The sequence below is a fragment of the Rana temporaria genome, chromosome 5 (assembly GCF_905171775.1).
Source record: "Rana temporaria chromosome 5, aRanTem1.1, whole genome shotgun sequence".
Classification (NCBI taxonomy): Eukaryota; Metazoa; Chordata; class Amphibia; order Anura; family Ranidae; genus Rana; species Rana temporaria.
The window spans coordinates 355,782,008-355,794,993 of record NC_053493.1 but is presented as its reverse complement, the minus strand read 5'-3'; the positions used below and the strand labels follow the sequence as shown (position 1 = coordinate 355,794,993).

At 51.4% G+C, this 12,986-nt stretch overlaps 1 protein-coding gene across 1 annotated transcript in view; it reads right to left on the bottom strand.

The window, feature by feature from the left end:
- SLC26A7 (solute carrier family 26 member 7) overlaps positions 1-12,986 on the bottom strand; it is a 93,849-nt gene that overhangs the window by 20,948 nt on the left and 59,915 nt on the right. The window contains exons 13-14 of the mRNA XM_040354619.1: positions 6,064-6,177; positions 1,702-1,750 (exon numbers count right to left, since the gene is read on the bottom strand). Coding sequence (XP_040210553.1) covers positions 1,702-1,750; positions 6,064-6,177 — 163 coding nt within the window. The remainder of the gene's footprint in view (positions 1-1,701; positions 1,751-6,063; positions 6,178-12,986) is intronic.

Genomic DNA, 12,986 nt, shown 5'->3' with positions numbered 1-12,986 from the left:
TACAGAACGCCCCCCAGATATGTCATTTCCTGCTTGAGTGATTGGCTCACTGATTTTCCCAGAAGTCTGCACTAAGATAAAAGTCAGATTTCCGGCATCCCCTGAGATACTCCTATAGGAAATCACGTCTAAAAGGATGCTCTGCAAGTGCAGCAACTGATTTATAATTATGAAACCACGCCCATTAGATTCTCTTTTCCACATGGGCACAGACAAACACACAGGGATTTCTTCAAAATAACAAAAGGTAGGAATCTTCAACTACGTTTGTTGAAATCCTAGTAATGTACATATATTACCCGGAGGATAAAGTTATGCCGCGTACACACGATCATTTTTCGGGTTGTAAAAAATGACGTTTTTCAGGCTCTAGAAAAGACAAAGGGCCAGATTCACATAGCCGCGCGACGGCGTAACGTATCCCCTTTACGTTACACCGCCGCAAGTTTTCGGCGTAAGTGCTTGATTCACAAAGCACTTGCGTGTAAACTTGCGGCGGCGTAGCGTAAAGCCGTCCGGCGCAAGCCCGCCTAATTCAAAAGGGGCGTGTACCATTTAAATTAGGCGCGCTCCCGCGCCAAACGTTCTGCGCATGCTCCGTTTGGAAATTTCCCGCCGTGATTTGCGCGAAATTACGGCGCCCCGACGTGTTTTTTGAACGGCAATGTGCGTAACGTAATTTCGTATTCCCGGACGTCTTACGCAAAAAAAAAATATTTAAATTCGACGCGGGAACGACGGCCATACTTTAACATGGATGGTGTAATTTTACACAATCTAAATAGCACTCTTAACTTTACGACGCGAAAAACCGGCGTAAGAGAATGCGACAAACGCGCGTACCTTCGTGGATCGCCGTAAACAACTAATTTGCATACCCGACGCTCGAAAACGACGCAAACTCCACCCAGCGGCCTCCGGAGAATTACACCTAAGATCCGAAGGCGTACGAAGCCGTACGCCTGTCGGATCTTAGCCAAAAGCCGTCGTATCTTTGTTTGTGAATTACAAATAAAGATACGACGCGTCAAATTTGAAAGTACCCCGGAGTATCAGCAGATACTCCGGCGTACTTTTTCTGTGAATCAGGCCCAAAGTTTTTTTCAACTCGATCATTAAAACGGCCTTGCCTACACACGATCGTGAAAAAAAAATGCTCTAGCAAAGCGCGGTGACGTACAACACGTACGACGGCACTATAAAGGGGAAGTTCCATTCGGATGACGCCACCCTTGGGGCTGCTTTAGCTGATTTCGTGTTAGTAAAAGACGATTCGCGCTTTTCTGTCTGTTACAGCGTGATGAATGTGCTTACTCCATTACGAACGGTAGTTTTACCAGAACGAGCGCTCCCATCTCATAACTTGCTTCTGAGCATGCACGGGTTTTTCACGTCGTTAAAGCCCACACACGACCATTTTTTACAACCCGAAAAACGACAACGTTAAAAACGTTGTTCAAAAATAGAGCATGTTCGAATTTTTTTTTGCTCGTTTTTCAGAACCCAAAAAATGCTGTGAAGCCCACACACAATTGTTTTAAATGACATTTTAAAAAAACTTCATTTTTTACAACCCGAAAAATGATCGTGTGTACGCGGCATTACTCTTTAACCTCCAACTTTTCACATTTATCGATTCCTAACACAGTACTAAACTACTACTGTTATAATCTACTTCCAAATTTTAGAACTACAACTTACCACCACAGCTTTCATTAGACACTGGAATTAGTAAAATGTCTCCATTGTGCTGAAATACAATACAATGGACAAACTGTTATACATAGTGATGTTGTGACAGAAAAATCTTAGGTTTTATGTCATGGACAATAAAGGGCAATATAACAATAACAATATAATATTATATTGTGAAAGATAAGGTTACGCCGACTAAATAAATACTCAACATGTCACGCTTCAAAATTGCGCCTGCTCGTGGAATGGTGTCAAACTTTTACCCTTAAAAATCTCCATAGGCGACATTTAAAAAATTCTACAGTTTGCATATTTTAAGTTACAGAGAAGGTCTAGAATTATTGCTCTTGCTGCAACGATCACAGTGATACCTCACATGTGTGTTTTGAACACCGTTTTCATATGCAGGCGCTGCTCAATTATGCGTTCGCTTATGCGCGCGACATCGTCGGGGCGGGGCGCTTTTTAAAAAAAAATTAAAATTCGTATTTCTTTTACTTGACTTTATTTATTTTTACACTGTATAAAAAAAAAATGGGTCACTTTTATTCCTATTACAGGGAATATAAACATACCTTGTAATGGAAAAAAAGCATGACAGGTCCTCTTAACCACTTAAGACCCGGACCATATTGCTGGTCAAAGACCAGAGCACTTTTTGCAATTCGGCACTGTGTCGCTTTAACTGACAATTGCGCGGTCGTGCGACGTGGCTCCCAAACAAAATTGGTGTCCTTTTTTCCCCACAAATAGAGCTTTCTTTTGGTGGTATTTGATCACCTCTGTTTTTAGTTTTTGCACTATAAACAAAAATAGAGCGCGACAATTTTGAAAAAAATTAATATTTTTTACTTTTTGCTATAATAAATATCCCCCAAAAATATATAAAAAACATTTTTTTTCCTCAGTTTAGGCCGATACGTATTCTTCTACATACTTTTTGTAAAAAAAAATGACAATAAGCGTTTATTGATTGGTTTGCGCAAAAGTTATAGCGTTTACAAAATAGGGGGTAGTTTTATGACAATGTTATTAATATTTATTTTTTTACTAGTAATGGCGGCAATCAGTCAGTACTGCGACATTATGGCGGACACTTTTGACACATTTTTGGGACCATTGGCATTTTTATAGCGATCAGTGCTATAAAAATGCACTGGCAGTGAAGGGGTTAACACTAGGGGGCGGGGAAGGGGTCAAGTATGTTCCCTGGGTGTGTTCTAACTGTAGGGGGGGGTAGACTGACATGGGTAAATGACTGATCTTCTGTTCATACATTGTATGAACAGAAGATCAGCATTTCTCTCCCTGACAGGACCGGGAGCTGTGTGTTTAAACACACAGCTCCTGGTCCTCGCTCTGTAATGAGCGATCGCGTGTGCCTGGCGGCGATCGCGCCCGCCGGGCACGTGCACGGGAGTCGGGAGCAAGCAGGAGGCGCGCGCGTGCCCCTAGTGGCCTGCGCGAGAGCCGACGTATAGCTACGGGCTCTCACGCAGGGGAGCCGACCTGCCGCCGTACAACAGCGGCGGCTGGTCGGCAACCAGTTAAATATGAGATCTGGGGTCAAAAAGACCTCAGATCTCATATTTAGACTAAAATGCAATAAAAAAAATGTCATTTGAAAAAAAAAAATGGCCCTTTAAGAGCTATGGGAGGAAGTGACGTTTTGACTTTGCTTCCGCCCTGCTATGGAATGGAGACGGGTGGGGGCCATCTTGCCCTCACTCGTATCCATACCACTGGCGTGACAGGACCCGATCGCCGCCTCCGCCGCCGATAACGGTGATCTGGTGGCGAATCCGCTGCAGCGACCACCATTATCGTTAACCGGACTGCCGCCTGAAGAGATGGATACCTCGGTTATGACAACAGCTGCTGCCATTACCGAGTTATCTCTCTTCAAAGTGCCGACGTATATAGTCGTGTGGCGGTCGGTAAGTGGTTAAGCAGTTGCAGAAAGTGTTTAAGGGTTCTAATGAAATGATTAACAAGCACCCCTGTCAGTAGTATATGGTTTATCTCAACCCTGTAATCTCGCTTTTGCTGGGCAGCTTGGTCTGTTAAAGGAAGTTGAAAAATAGCAGATGTACTAGCTGGAAGACAGATCTCAGTGTCATCCCCTGACAGAACAGAGATCTGCCTTGTTGACTTCGGCAGAACCCCTTTCTGTCTCTGCGGGGAACGATCGAGTCCGCCAGACCCGCTGATTGGCTCCCCCGCTGGCCAATCGGAATGCACCCACGAAAGCTAGTGCACGAATCGCCATACCGGTATGGCGATTTGTGCAGCCGAGCCACCTTGCCGCAGTACATCTGCGGCAGGTGGTCAGCAAATAGTTAAAGTGGTAGTAAACCGCTGGGGGGGAAAAAATGCAATACAATGGTATAATGTGCTAGTATGCATCGCATACTAGCACATTATGAAATACTTACCTTAGAACAAAGCCCCTACAGTGGCGCCCGGTCACCGCGGAGGGGGCTGGCTTGTTCCCCTGGCGTTTCTTCTGGGTTCATGGGCTACGCTCTGAGTGGCGGAAGCCGCAATGACGTCACTCCGTGGGAGACCTCGGGTTCCGGCAAAAAGCTCTGAAGTTTCAGCACGATACGACGGACCTTCAGAACGCATGCGCCACTGACCTCAGCGACTGTATGCAGGGTGAATATCTCTTAAACCAGGGGTTGGCAACCTACAGCCAGGCTTTCTTGGGATAACAACCGATGTGGCTAAGAAGCTGTTTGGCTGTTATCCCAAGCAACAGGAGTGGACATTCCCCTCCTCCTGCAGCTTTCCCACCTCACCAGCTGGCACGTCCGCCACAGACCCAAACGAAGCCAGAGTGACATCACTTCCAGTTTACTGAAGACTTAAAGGCGCCAAATTAAAAAAAAATGACATTAAAAAAAAAAAAAAATGTTACCTTCTCAATATGGGCCAGGGTTGTATGTTGTTTTTGTTATATTTGTTGTTTGTATATAAAATAAATAAAAAGATGATTTGATAAAAAAAATAAAAAAAATTACAGCATTCAAAACAGCCAAACTTGGCGTTTTGAATGCCTTAAAGTGCAAAGGAGGGATTTGGGGTCTTATAGACCCCAAAACAATCCATAAAGAGTACCTGTCACTGCCTATTACTGTCACAAGAGATGTTTATCAGCAGTAAAAGTGATCAGATTTTTTTTTTTTAAAGGGACAGTGTAAAAAAATAAAAATGAAATTAAATAAATAAGAAAAACGTATTGCTGGTATAGGAAGCCGGTGTAGCATTACAGTTTCACGCCGGGTCCCTACCACACATGCACAAGGCACTGCTGCGCTCTCCTACAGGCCCGGCGGTAAGGGAAGGAGCCAAACTGTGACATAATTCACAGGACATTGGACTCCCGTTAGTGGGGACAGGTATCCATCCACCCCCCCCCCCCATCGAAAAGGTGCCAAAAGTGGCACCAGAGGAGGGGAGGAGACAAATGAGTAGAAGTTCCACTTTTGGGTGAAACTCTGCATTAAGTACCGTAGTTTGTCTCTTTTCCACGAGTGTGCGCAATTTTAAAGCATAACATGGGGGGATGTGTAATATTCAGGGGGGGCTGGGTAGGGAGGGGCTGTGTGATGTCTGGGGGGGGCTGTGCAATAAAAGGGGTATGGTGGCTATGTAATGTAAAGGGGTCCAGAAATGCAGGGGCTGTGTAATGTAAAGGTGTCCAGAAGTGCAGGGGCTCTGTAATGTAAAGGTGTCCAGAAGTGCAGGGGCTGTGTAATGTAAAGGGGTCCAGAAGCGCAGGGGCTGTGTAATGTAAAGGGGTCCAGAAGTGCGGGGGCTGTGTAATGTAAAGGTGTCCAGAAGTGCAGGGGCTGTGTAATGTAAAGGGGTCCAGACGTGCAGGGGCTGTGTAATGTAAAGGGGTCCAGAAGTGCGGGGCTGTGTAATGTAAAGGTGTCCAGAAGTGCAGGGGCTGTGTAATGTAAAGGGGTCCAGAAGTGCGGGGCTGTGTAATGTAAAGGTGTCCAGAAGTGCAGGGGCTGTGTAATGTAAAGGGGTCCAGAAGTGCAGGGGCTGTGTAATGTAAAGGGGTCCAGAAGTGCAGGGGCTGTGTAATGTAAAGGGGTCCAGAAGTGTGGGGGCTGTGTAATGTAAAGAGGTTCAGATTATTATCTTCATTTATCAGCAGGTGAATGCCCCCCTTCATGCATTCACATGCATTGAATCCGACCCTTAAGTGGAAGAAGTTTGCTGACCCCTGTCTTAAACGGTGAATGTTTAGAAGATTTACATTTTACCTACAGGTAATTTATAGGGGATCAGGGAATATTTCAATATTTCACTTGTAAAAAGTACACATGCTGTTGAATCATGGAAATTCCTCACCTGATTGGACTCCCTTGCTGTTCTAGGTTTCTGGTTCACTTTCTGGATATCACTGCAGAATTTCTTGGCAGTGAGAAATAACAGTGGTGAACCAATAGATACCACTTTATAGTCCTATAATAAACAAATAATTGTCTTTTTTTAGTTATTGTGACTCAAGGAGGAAAAGCTAGTACAATTAACTCACAGGCAGTAGCATTTATTATTTGCTGTACATACTCGAGTATAAGCCGACCCGAATATAAGCTGAGGCACCTAATTTTACCACAGAAAACTGGGAAAACGTATTGACTCGAGTATAAGCCTAGGGTGTCCATCTGTATGCCTCACTGTGCCTCACTGTGTCCATGCCTCACTGTGTCCATGCCTCACTGTGCCCATACTTCACTGTGTCCATGCCTTAACATGCCTCACTGTGTCCATGACCAGATTGACGTTTAACATGGGAGTCTATGGAAGGGGTGCCCGGCTTTGAAAAATCGGTGCTCCCCCACCACCAGGGATGGACTGGCCATAGGGACTACAGGGAGTTTCCCGGTGGGCCGATGGCTCAGTGGGCCGTTTTTAAAAACAGAGATGCTGCTTGGAGGACTTTTTTAACGCCCTGGCAGCGCCTCAGTGTGAAAGCACTCAGGCTTTCACACTGGGACTGCAGCGGAAGCGTTTTTCAGTCACTTTACAGGCGCCCAAAAGCGCCTTAAAAAACGCCTCAGTGTAAAAAGGGGTCCTACACTCACCCCCTCTCTTTTACACTCACTCTCTTTTTCTTACACTCACCCCCTCTCACCCCCTTTCTCTCAACCCTCCCCCTCTCTCTCTCTCATTCCCCTCTCTCTCACCCTCTCATGATATAAAATAATGGATGTAGGGGCCTTTTGGTGGGCGTGATTTTTCGGGGGGTGGGGGCAGCATTTTATTGAATTAAAGTGGGCCGGTCTGGATAAAGTCCAGGGCCGAATTTTTGTCCCAGTCCAGCCCTGGACTGGCCTACCGGGATAGCGGGAAAATTCCCGGTAGGCCGCCTGCTGACAGTCAAATTAACCAGCTGTGCCTGTGGGCCGCGGCCGCCATCGCGGCCGCACTTTACAACTATACGCATGCCTGCCCTATGCTGCATTCACTCCAGTCCAGTGTCATGTCTATTACATTATGTTAATAAAGAGCAGCGGCGGGCCGGTCGCCGGCGGGTTGCGGCCGCCATGCTCGCCGCTGCACTTTCCTTCCCGCGCTGTGTGAAGTGTGCACACTGGACTGGAGCGATCATGTGTTTGAGGGAGGGGAGGAGCCGAGCAGGAGAACCGAACGTCCCATCGTCCCGTGCGGCGCCAGCACCGCCCACTATGTTTCTCCTGCAGAGCCACGTGTGAAGGCAGAGCCGCAGAGGAGAAGAAGTGTATGGCGCCGGCCAGCCTTGGAGCAGAAGGAAGAAAAGGTAGGGGGGGGGGGGGGTTTGACTATGCAATTGTGAGAGAGATTATACAGTCCAGATTGCAATTTGCAGGGGCAGCAGAGGTGACACAAAGAGAGGGGGGTTGCATGGTGCACCCCCCTTTCTCTGTCACCTTTTCTGCCCCTGCAAATTGTAATCTGGACTGTATAGTCTCTCTCTACCCAGTCCCTGTCACCCAGCTCTCTGTCACCTAGGTCCCTGTCACCCAGTCCCTGTCACCCAGCTCTCTGTCACCCAGCTCTCTGTCACCCAGGTGGTCCCTGTCACCCAGCTCTCTGTCACCCAGTCCCTGTCACCCAGCTCTCTGTCACCCAGGTCCCTGTCACCCAGCTCTCTGTCACCCAGTCCCTGTCACCCAGTCCTTGTCACCCAGCTCTCTGTCACCCAGCTCTCTGTCACCCAGTCCCTGTCACCCAGCTCTCTGTCACCCAGGTCCCTGTCACCCAGCTCTCTGTCACCTAGGTCCCTGTCACCCAGCTCTCTGTCACCCAGGTCCCTGTCACCCAGTCCCTGTCACCCAGCTCTCTGTCACCCAGTCCTTGTCACCCAGCTCTCTGTCACCCAGCTCTCTGTCACCCAGTCCTTGTCACCCAGCTCTCTGTCACCCAGCTCTCTGTCACCCAGTCCCTGTCACCCAGCTCTCTGTCACCCAGGTCCCTGTCACCCAGCTCTCTGTCACCCAGGTCGCTGTCACCCAGCTCTCTGTCACCCAGGTCCCTGTCACCCAATCCCTGTCACCCAGCTCTCTGTCACCCAGCTCTCTGTCACCCAGGTCCCTGTCACCCAGCTCTCTGTCACCCAGGTCCCTGTCACACAGCTCTCTGTCACCCAGGTCCCTGTCACCCAGCTCTCTGTCACCCAGTCCCTGTCACCCAGGTCCCTGTCACCCAGCTCTCTGTCACCCAGTCCCTGTCACCCAGTCCTTGTCACCCAGCTCTCTGTCACCCAGCTCTCTGTCACCCAGTCCCTGTCACCCAGCTCTCTGTCACCCAGTCTCTGTCACCCAGCTCTCTGTCACCCAGGTCCCTGTCACCCAGCTCTCTGTCACCCAGTCTCTGTCACCCAGCTCTCTGTCACCCAGTCCTTGTCACCCAGCTCTCTGTCACCCAGTCCCTGTCACCCAGCTCTCTGTCACCCAGCTCTCTGTCACCCAGGTCCCTGTCACCTAGGTCCCTGTCACCCAGTCCCTGTCACCCAGCTCTCTGTCACCCAGGTCCCTGTCACCCAGCTCTCTGTCACCCAGCTCTCTGTCACCCAGCTCTCTGTCACCCAGTCCTTGTCACCCAGCTCTCTGTCACCCAGTCCCTGTCACCCAGCTCTCTGTCACCCAGTCCCTGTCACCCAGTCCTTGTCACCCAGCTCTGTAATGTACCCAGCTCTCTGTCACCCAGGTCCCTGTCACCCAGCTCTCTGTCACCCAGTCCCTGTCACCCAGGTCCCTGTCACCCAGCTCTCTGTCATCCAGTCCCTGTCACCCAGCTCTCTGTCACCCAGCTCTCTGTCACCCAGGTCCCTGTCACCCAACTCTCTGTCACCCAGTCCTTGTCACCCAGCTCTCTGTCACCCAGTCCTTGTCACCCAGCTCTCTGTCACCCAGCTCTCTGTCACCCAGTCCCTGTCACCCAGCTCTCTGTCACCCAGCTCTCTCTCTACCCAGTCCCTGTCACCCAGCTCTCTGTCACCTAGCTCTCTCTCTACCCAGTCCCTGTCACCCAGCTCTCTGTCACCCAGCTCTCTGTCACCCAGTCCCTGTCACCCAGCTCTCTGTCACCCAGGTCCCTGTCACCCAGTCCCTGTCACCCAGCTCTGTCACCCAGCTCTCTGTCACCCAGGTCCCTGTCACCCAGCTCTCTGTCACCCAGGTCCCTGTCACCCAGCTCTCTGTCACCCAGGTCCCTGTCACCCAGCTCTCTGTCACCCAGTCCCTGTCACCCAGGTTCCTGTCACCCAGCTCTCTGTCACCCAGTCCCTGTCACCCAGTCCTTGTCACCCAGTCCCTGTCACCCAGTCCCTGTCACCCAGCTCTCTGTCACCCAGCTCTCTGTCACCCAGCTCTCTGTCACCCAGTCCCTGTCACCCAGCTCTCTGTCACCCAGTCTCCTGTCACCCAGCCCTCTGTCACCCAGCTCTGTCACCCAGTCCCTGTCACCCAGCTCTCTGTCACCCAGCTCTCTGTCACCCAGCTCTCTGTCACCCAGTCCCTGTCACCCAGTCCCTGTCACCCAGCTCTCTGTCACCTAGTCCCTGTCACCCAGTTCCTGTCACCCAGCTTTCTGTCACCCAGTCCCTGTCACCCAGCTTTCTGTCACCCAGTCCCTGTCACCCAGCTCTCTGTCACCCAGCTCTGTCACCCAGCTCTCTGTCACCCAGCTCTCTGTCACCCAGCTCTCTGTCACCCAGTCTCCTGTCACCCAGCTCTCTGTCACCCAGCTCTGTCACCCAGCTCTCTGTCACCCAGCTCTCTGTCACCCAGCTCTCTGTCACCCAGTCCCTGTCACCCAGCTCTCTGTCACCCAGTCCCTGTCACCCAGCTCTCTGTCACCCAGTCCCTGTCACCCAGCTCTCTGTCACCCAGTCCCTGTCACCCAGCTCTCTGTCACCCAGTCCCTGTCACCCAGCTCTCTGTCACCCAGCTCCCTGTCACCCAGCTCTCTGTCACCCAGCTCTCTGTCACCCAGTCTCCTGTCACACAGCCCTCTGTCACCCAGCTCTCTGTCACCCAGCTCTCTGTCACCCAGCTCTCTGTCACCCAGTCCCTGTCACCCAGTCCCTGTCACCCAGCTCTCTGTCACCTAGTCCCTGTCACCCAGTCCCTGTCACCCAGCTTTCTGTCACCCAGTCCCTGTCACCCAGCTCTCTGTCACCCAGTCCCTGTCACCCAGCTCTCTGTCACCCAGCTCTGTCACCCAGCTCTCTGTCACCCAGCTCTCTGTCACCCAGTCCCTGTCACCCAGCTCTCTGTCACCCAGCTCTCTGTCACCCAGTCCCTGTCACCCAGCTCTCTGTCACCCAGCTCTCTGTCACCCAGCTCTCTGTCACCCAGTCTCCTGTCACCCAACTCTCTGTCACCCAGCTCTCTGTCACCCAGCTCTCTGTCACCCAGCTCTCTGTCACCCAGCTCTGTCACCCAGCTCTCTGTCACCCAGCTCCCTGTCACCCAGCTCTCTGTCACCCAGCTCTCTGTCACCCAGCTCTCTGTCACCCAGTCTCCTGTCACCCAGTCTCCTGTCACCCAGCTCTCTGTCACCCAGTCTTCTGTCACCCAGTCTCCTGACACCCAGTCTCCTGACACCCAGTCTCCTGTCACCCAGCTCTCTGTCACCCAGCTCTCTGTCACCCAGTCTCCTGTCACCCAGTCTCCTGTCACCCAGCTCTCTGTCACCCAGTCTCCTGTCACCCAGTCTCCTGTCACCCAGCTCTCTGTCACCCAGCTCTCTGTCACCCAGTCTCCTGTCACCCAGTCTCCTGTCACCCAGTCTCCTGTCACCCAGCCTCCTGTCACCCAGTCTCCTGTCACCCAGCTCTCTGTCACCCAGTCTCCCAGTCCTCTGTAACCCAGTCCCCTTGCTGTTGCCCAGTCTCCTTGCTGTCGCCCAGTCCCCTTGCTGTCGCCCAGTCCCCTTGCTGTCAGCCAGTCCCCCTGCTGTCGCCCAGTCCCCCTGCTGTCACCCAGTCCCCCTGCTGTCACCCAGTCCAAGTGACAAGTGACACGCTGAATCTGGTGACGGGATGGGTGGCAAGTGACACACTAAATCTGGTGGCAGGGGACGGGTGGCAAGTGACATTTCCGAGTGTCTCCGATGCTCTCCGGCGCCCCCCACCTCTGGCCACATGCGGTATTGCATGCAATTGAAGTCAATGCGGAACAAATTATTTTCGTTTCCATTAACTTCAATGGGGAAACTCACTTTGATATGTGAGCACTTTGGATTACGAGCATTCTCCTGGAACGGATTATGCTCGTAATCTGAGGTTCCACTGTGTAATATATATATATATATATATATATATATATATATATATATATATATAATCTCCCTAGCCCTATGTGCTTTCATATCTGTCTTATCTTTATATAATACGCTCTTTAAATGTTTCTTTAAAATGTATGTTTTTCTCTTATATGAACAAGAAAATAATGACGTTATGATGTTGGGCTGGTATAATAATGTTATGGGGCTGGTATGAAATGTTTTCCAGGGCTGGTTTTTACTCCCAGTCCGGCCCTGGATGTAAGGAGGGGCTCCGCTGGGAATGCCTGATGTAAGGAGGGACTCCGCTGGGAATGCCTGATGTAAGGAGGGACTCCGCTGGGAATGCCTGATGTAAGGAGGGACTCCGCTGGGAATGCCTGATGTAAGGAGGGACTCCGCTGGGAATGCCTGATGTAAGGAGAGACTCCGCTGGGAATGCCTGATGTAAGGAGAGACTCCGCTGGGGACACCTGATGTAAGGAGGGGCTCCGCTGGCATTGCCTGATGTAAGGGGGGCTCTGCTGGGATTGCTTGATGTAAGGGGGGGCTCCACTGGGAATGCCTGATGTAAGGAGGGGTTCCGCTGGGAATGCCTGATGTAAGGAGGGACTCCGCTGGGAATGCCTGATGTAAGGAGGGACTCCGCTGGGAATGCCTGATGTAAGGAGGGACTCCGCTGGGAATGCCTGATGTAAGGAGAGACTCCGCTGGGAATGCCTGATGTAAGGAGAGACTCCGCTGGGAATGCCTGATGTAAGGAGGGACTCCACTGGGGACACCTGATGTAAGGAGGGACTCCGCTGGGGACACCTGATGTAAGGAGGGACTCCGCTGGGGACACCTGATGTAAGGAGGGACTCCGCTGGGGACACCTGATGTAAGGAGGGACTCCGCTGGGGACACCTGATGTAAGGAGGGACTCCGCTGGGGACACCTGAGGTAAGGAGGGACTCCGCTGGGGACACCTGATGTAAGGAGGGACTCCGCTGGGGACACCTGATGTAAGGAGGGACTCCGCTGGGGACACCTGATGTAAGGAGGGACTCCGCTGGGGACACCTGATGTAAGGAGGGACTCTGCTGGGGACACCTGGTGTAAGAAGGGGCTCCGCTGGGAATGCCTGATGTAAGGGGAGACTCCTCTGGGAATGCCTGATGTAAGGAGGGACTCCGCTGGGGACACCTGATGTAAGAAGGGACTCCACTGGGAATGCCTGATGTAAGGGGGGACTCCGCTGGGAATGCCTGATGCAAGAAGGGGCTCCGCTGGGAATGCCTGATGTGAGGAGGGACTCCGCTGGGAAAGTCTAAAGTGAGGGGGGAGTCTGCTGGGAATGCCTGATGTAAGGGGGGACTCCGCTGGGGACACCTGATGTAAGGAGGGACTCCACTGGGAATGCCTGATGTAAGGGGGGAGTCCGCTGGGAATGCCTGATGTAAGAAGGGGCTCCGCTGGGAATGCCTGATGTGAGGAGGGACTCCGCTGGGAAAGCCTGATGT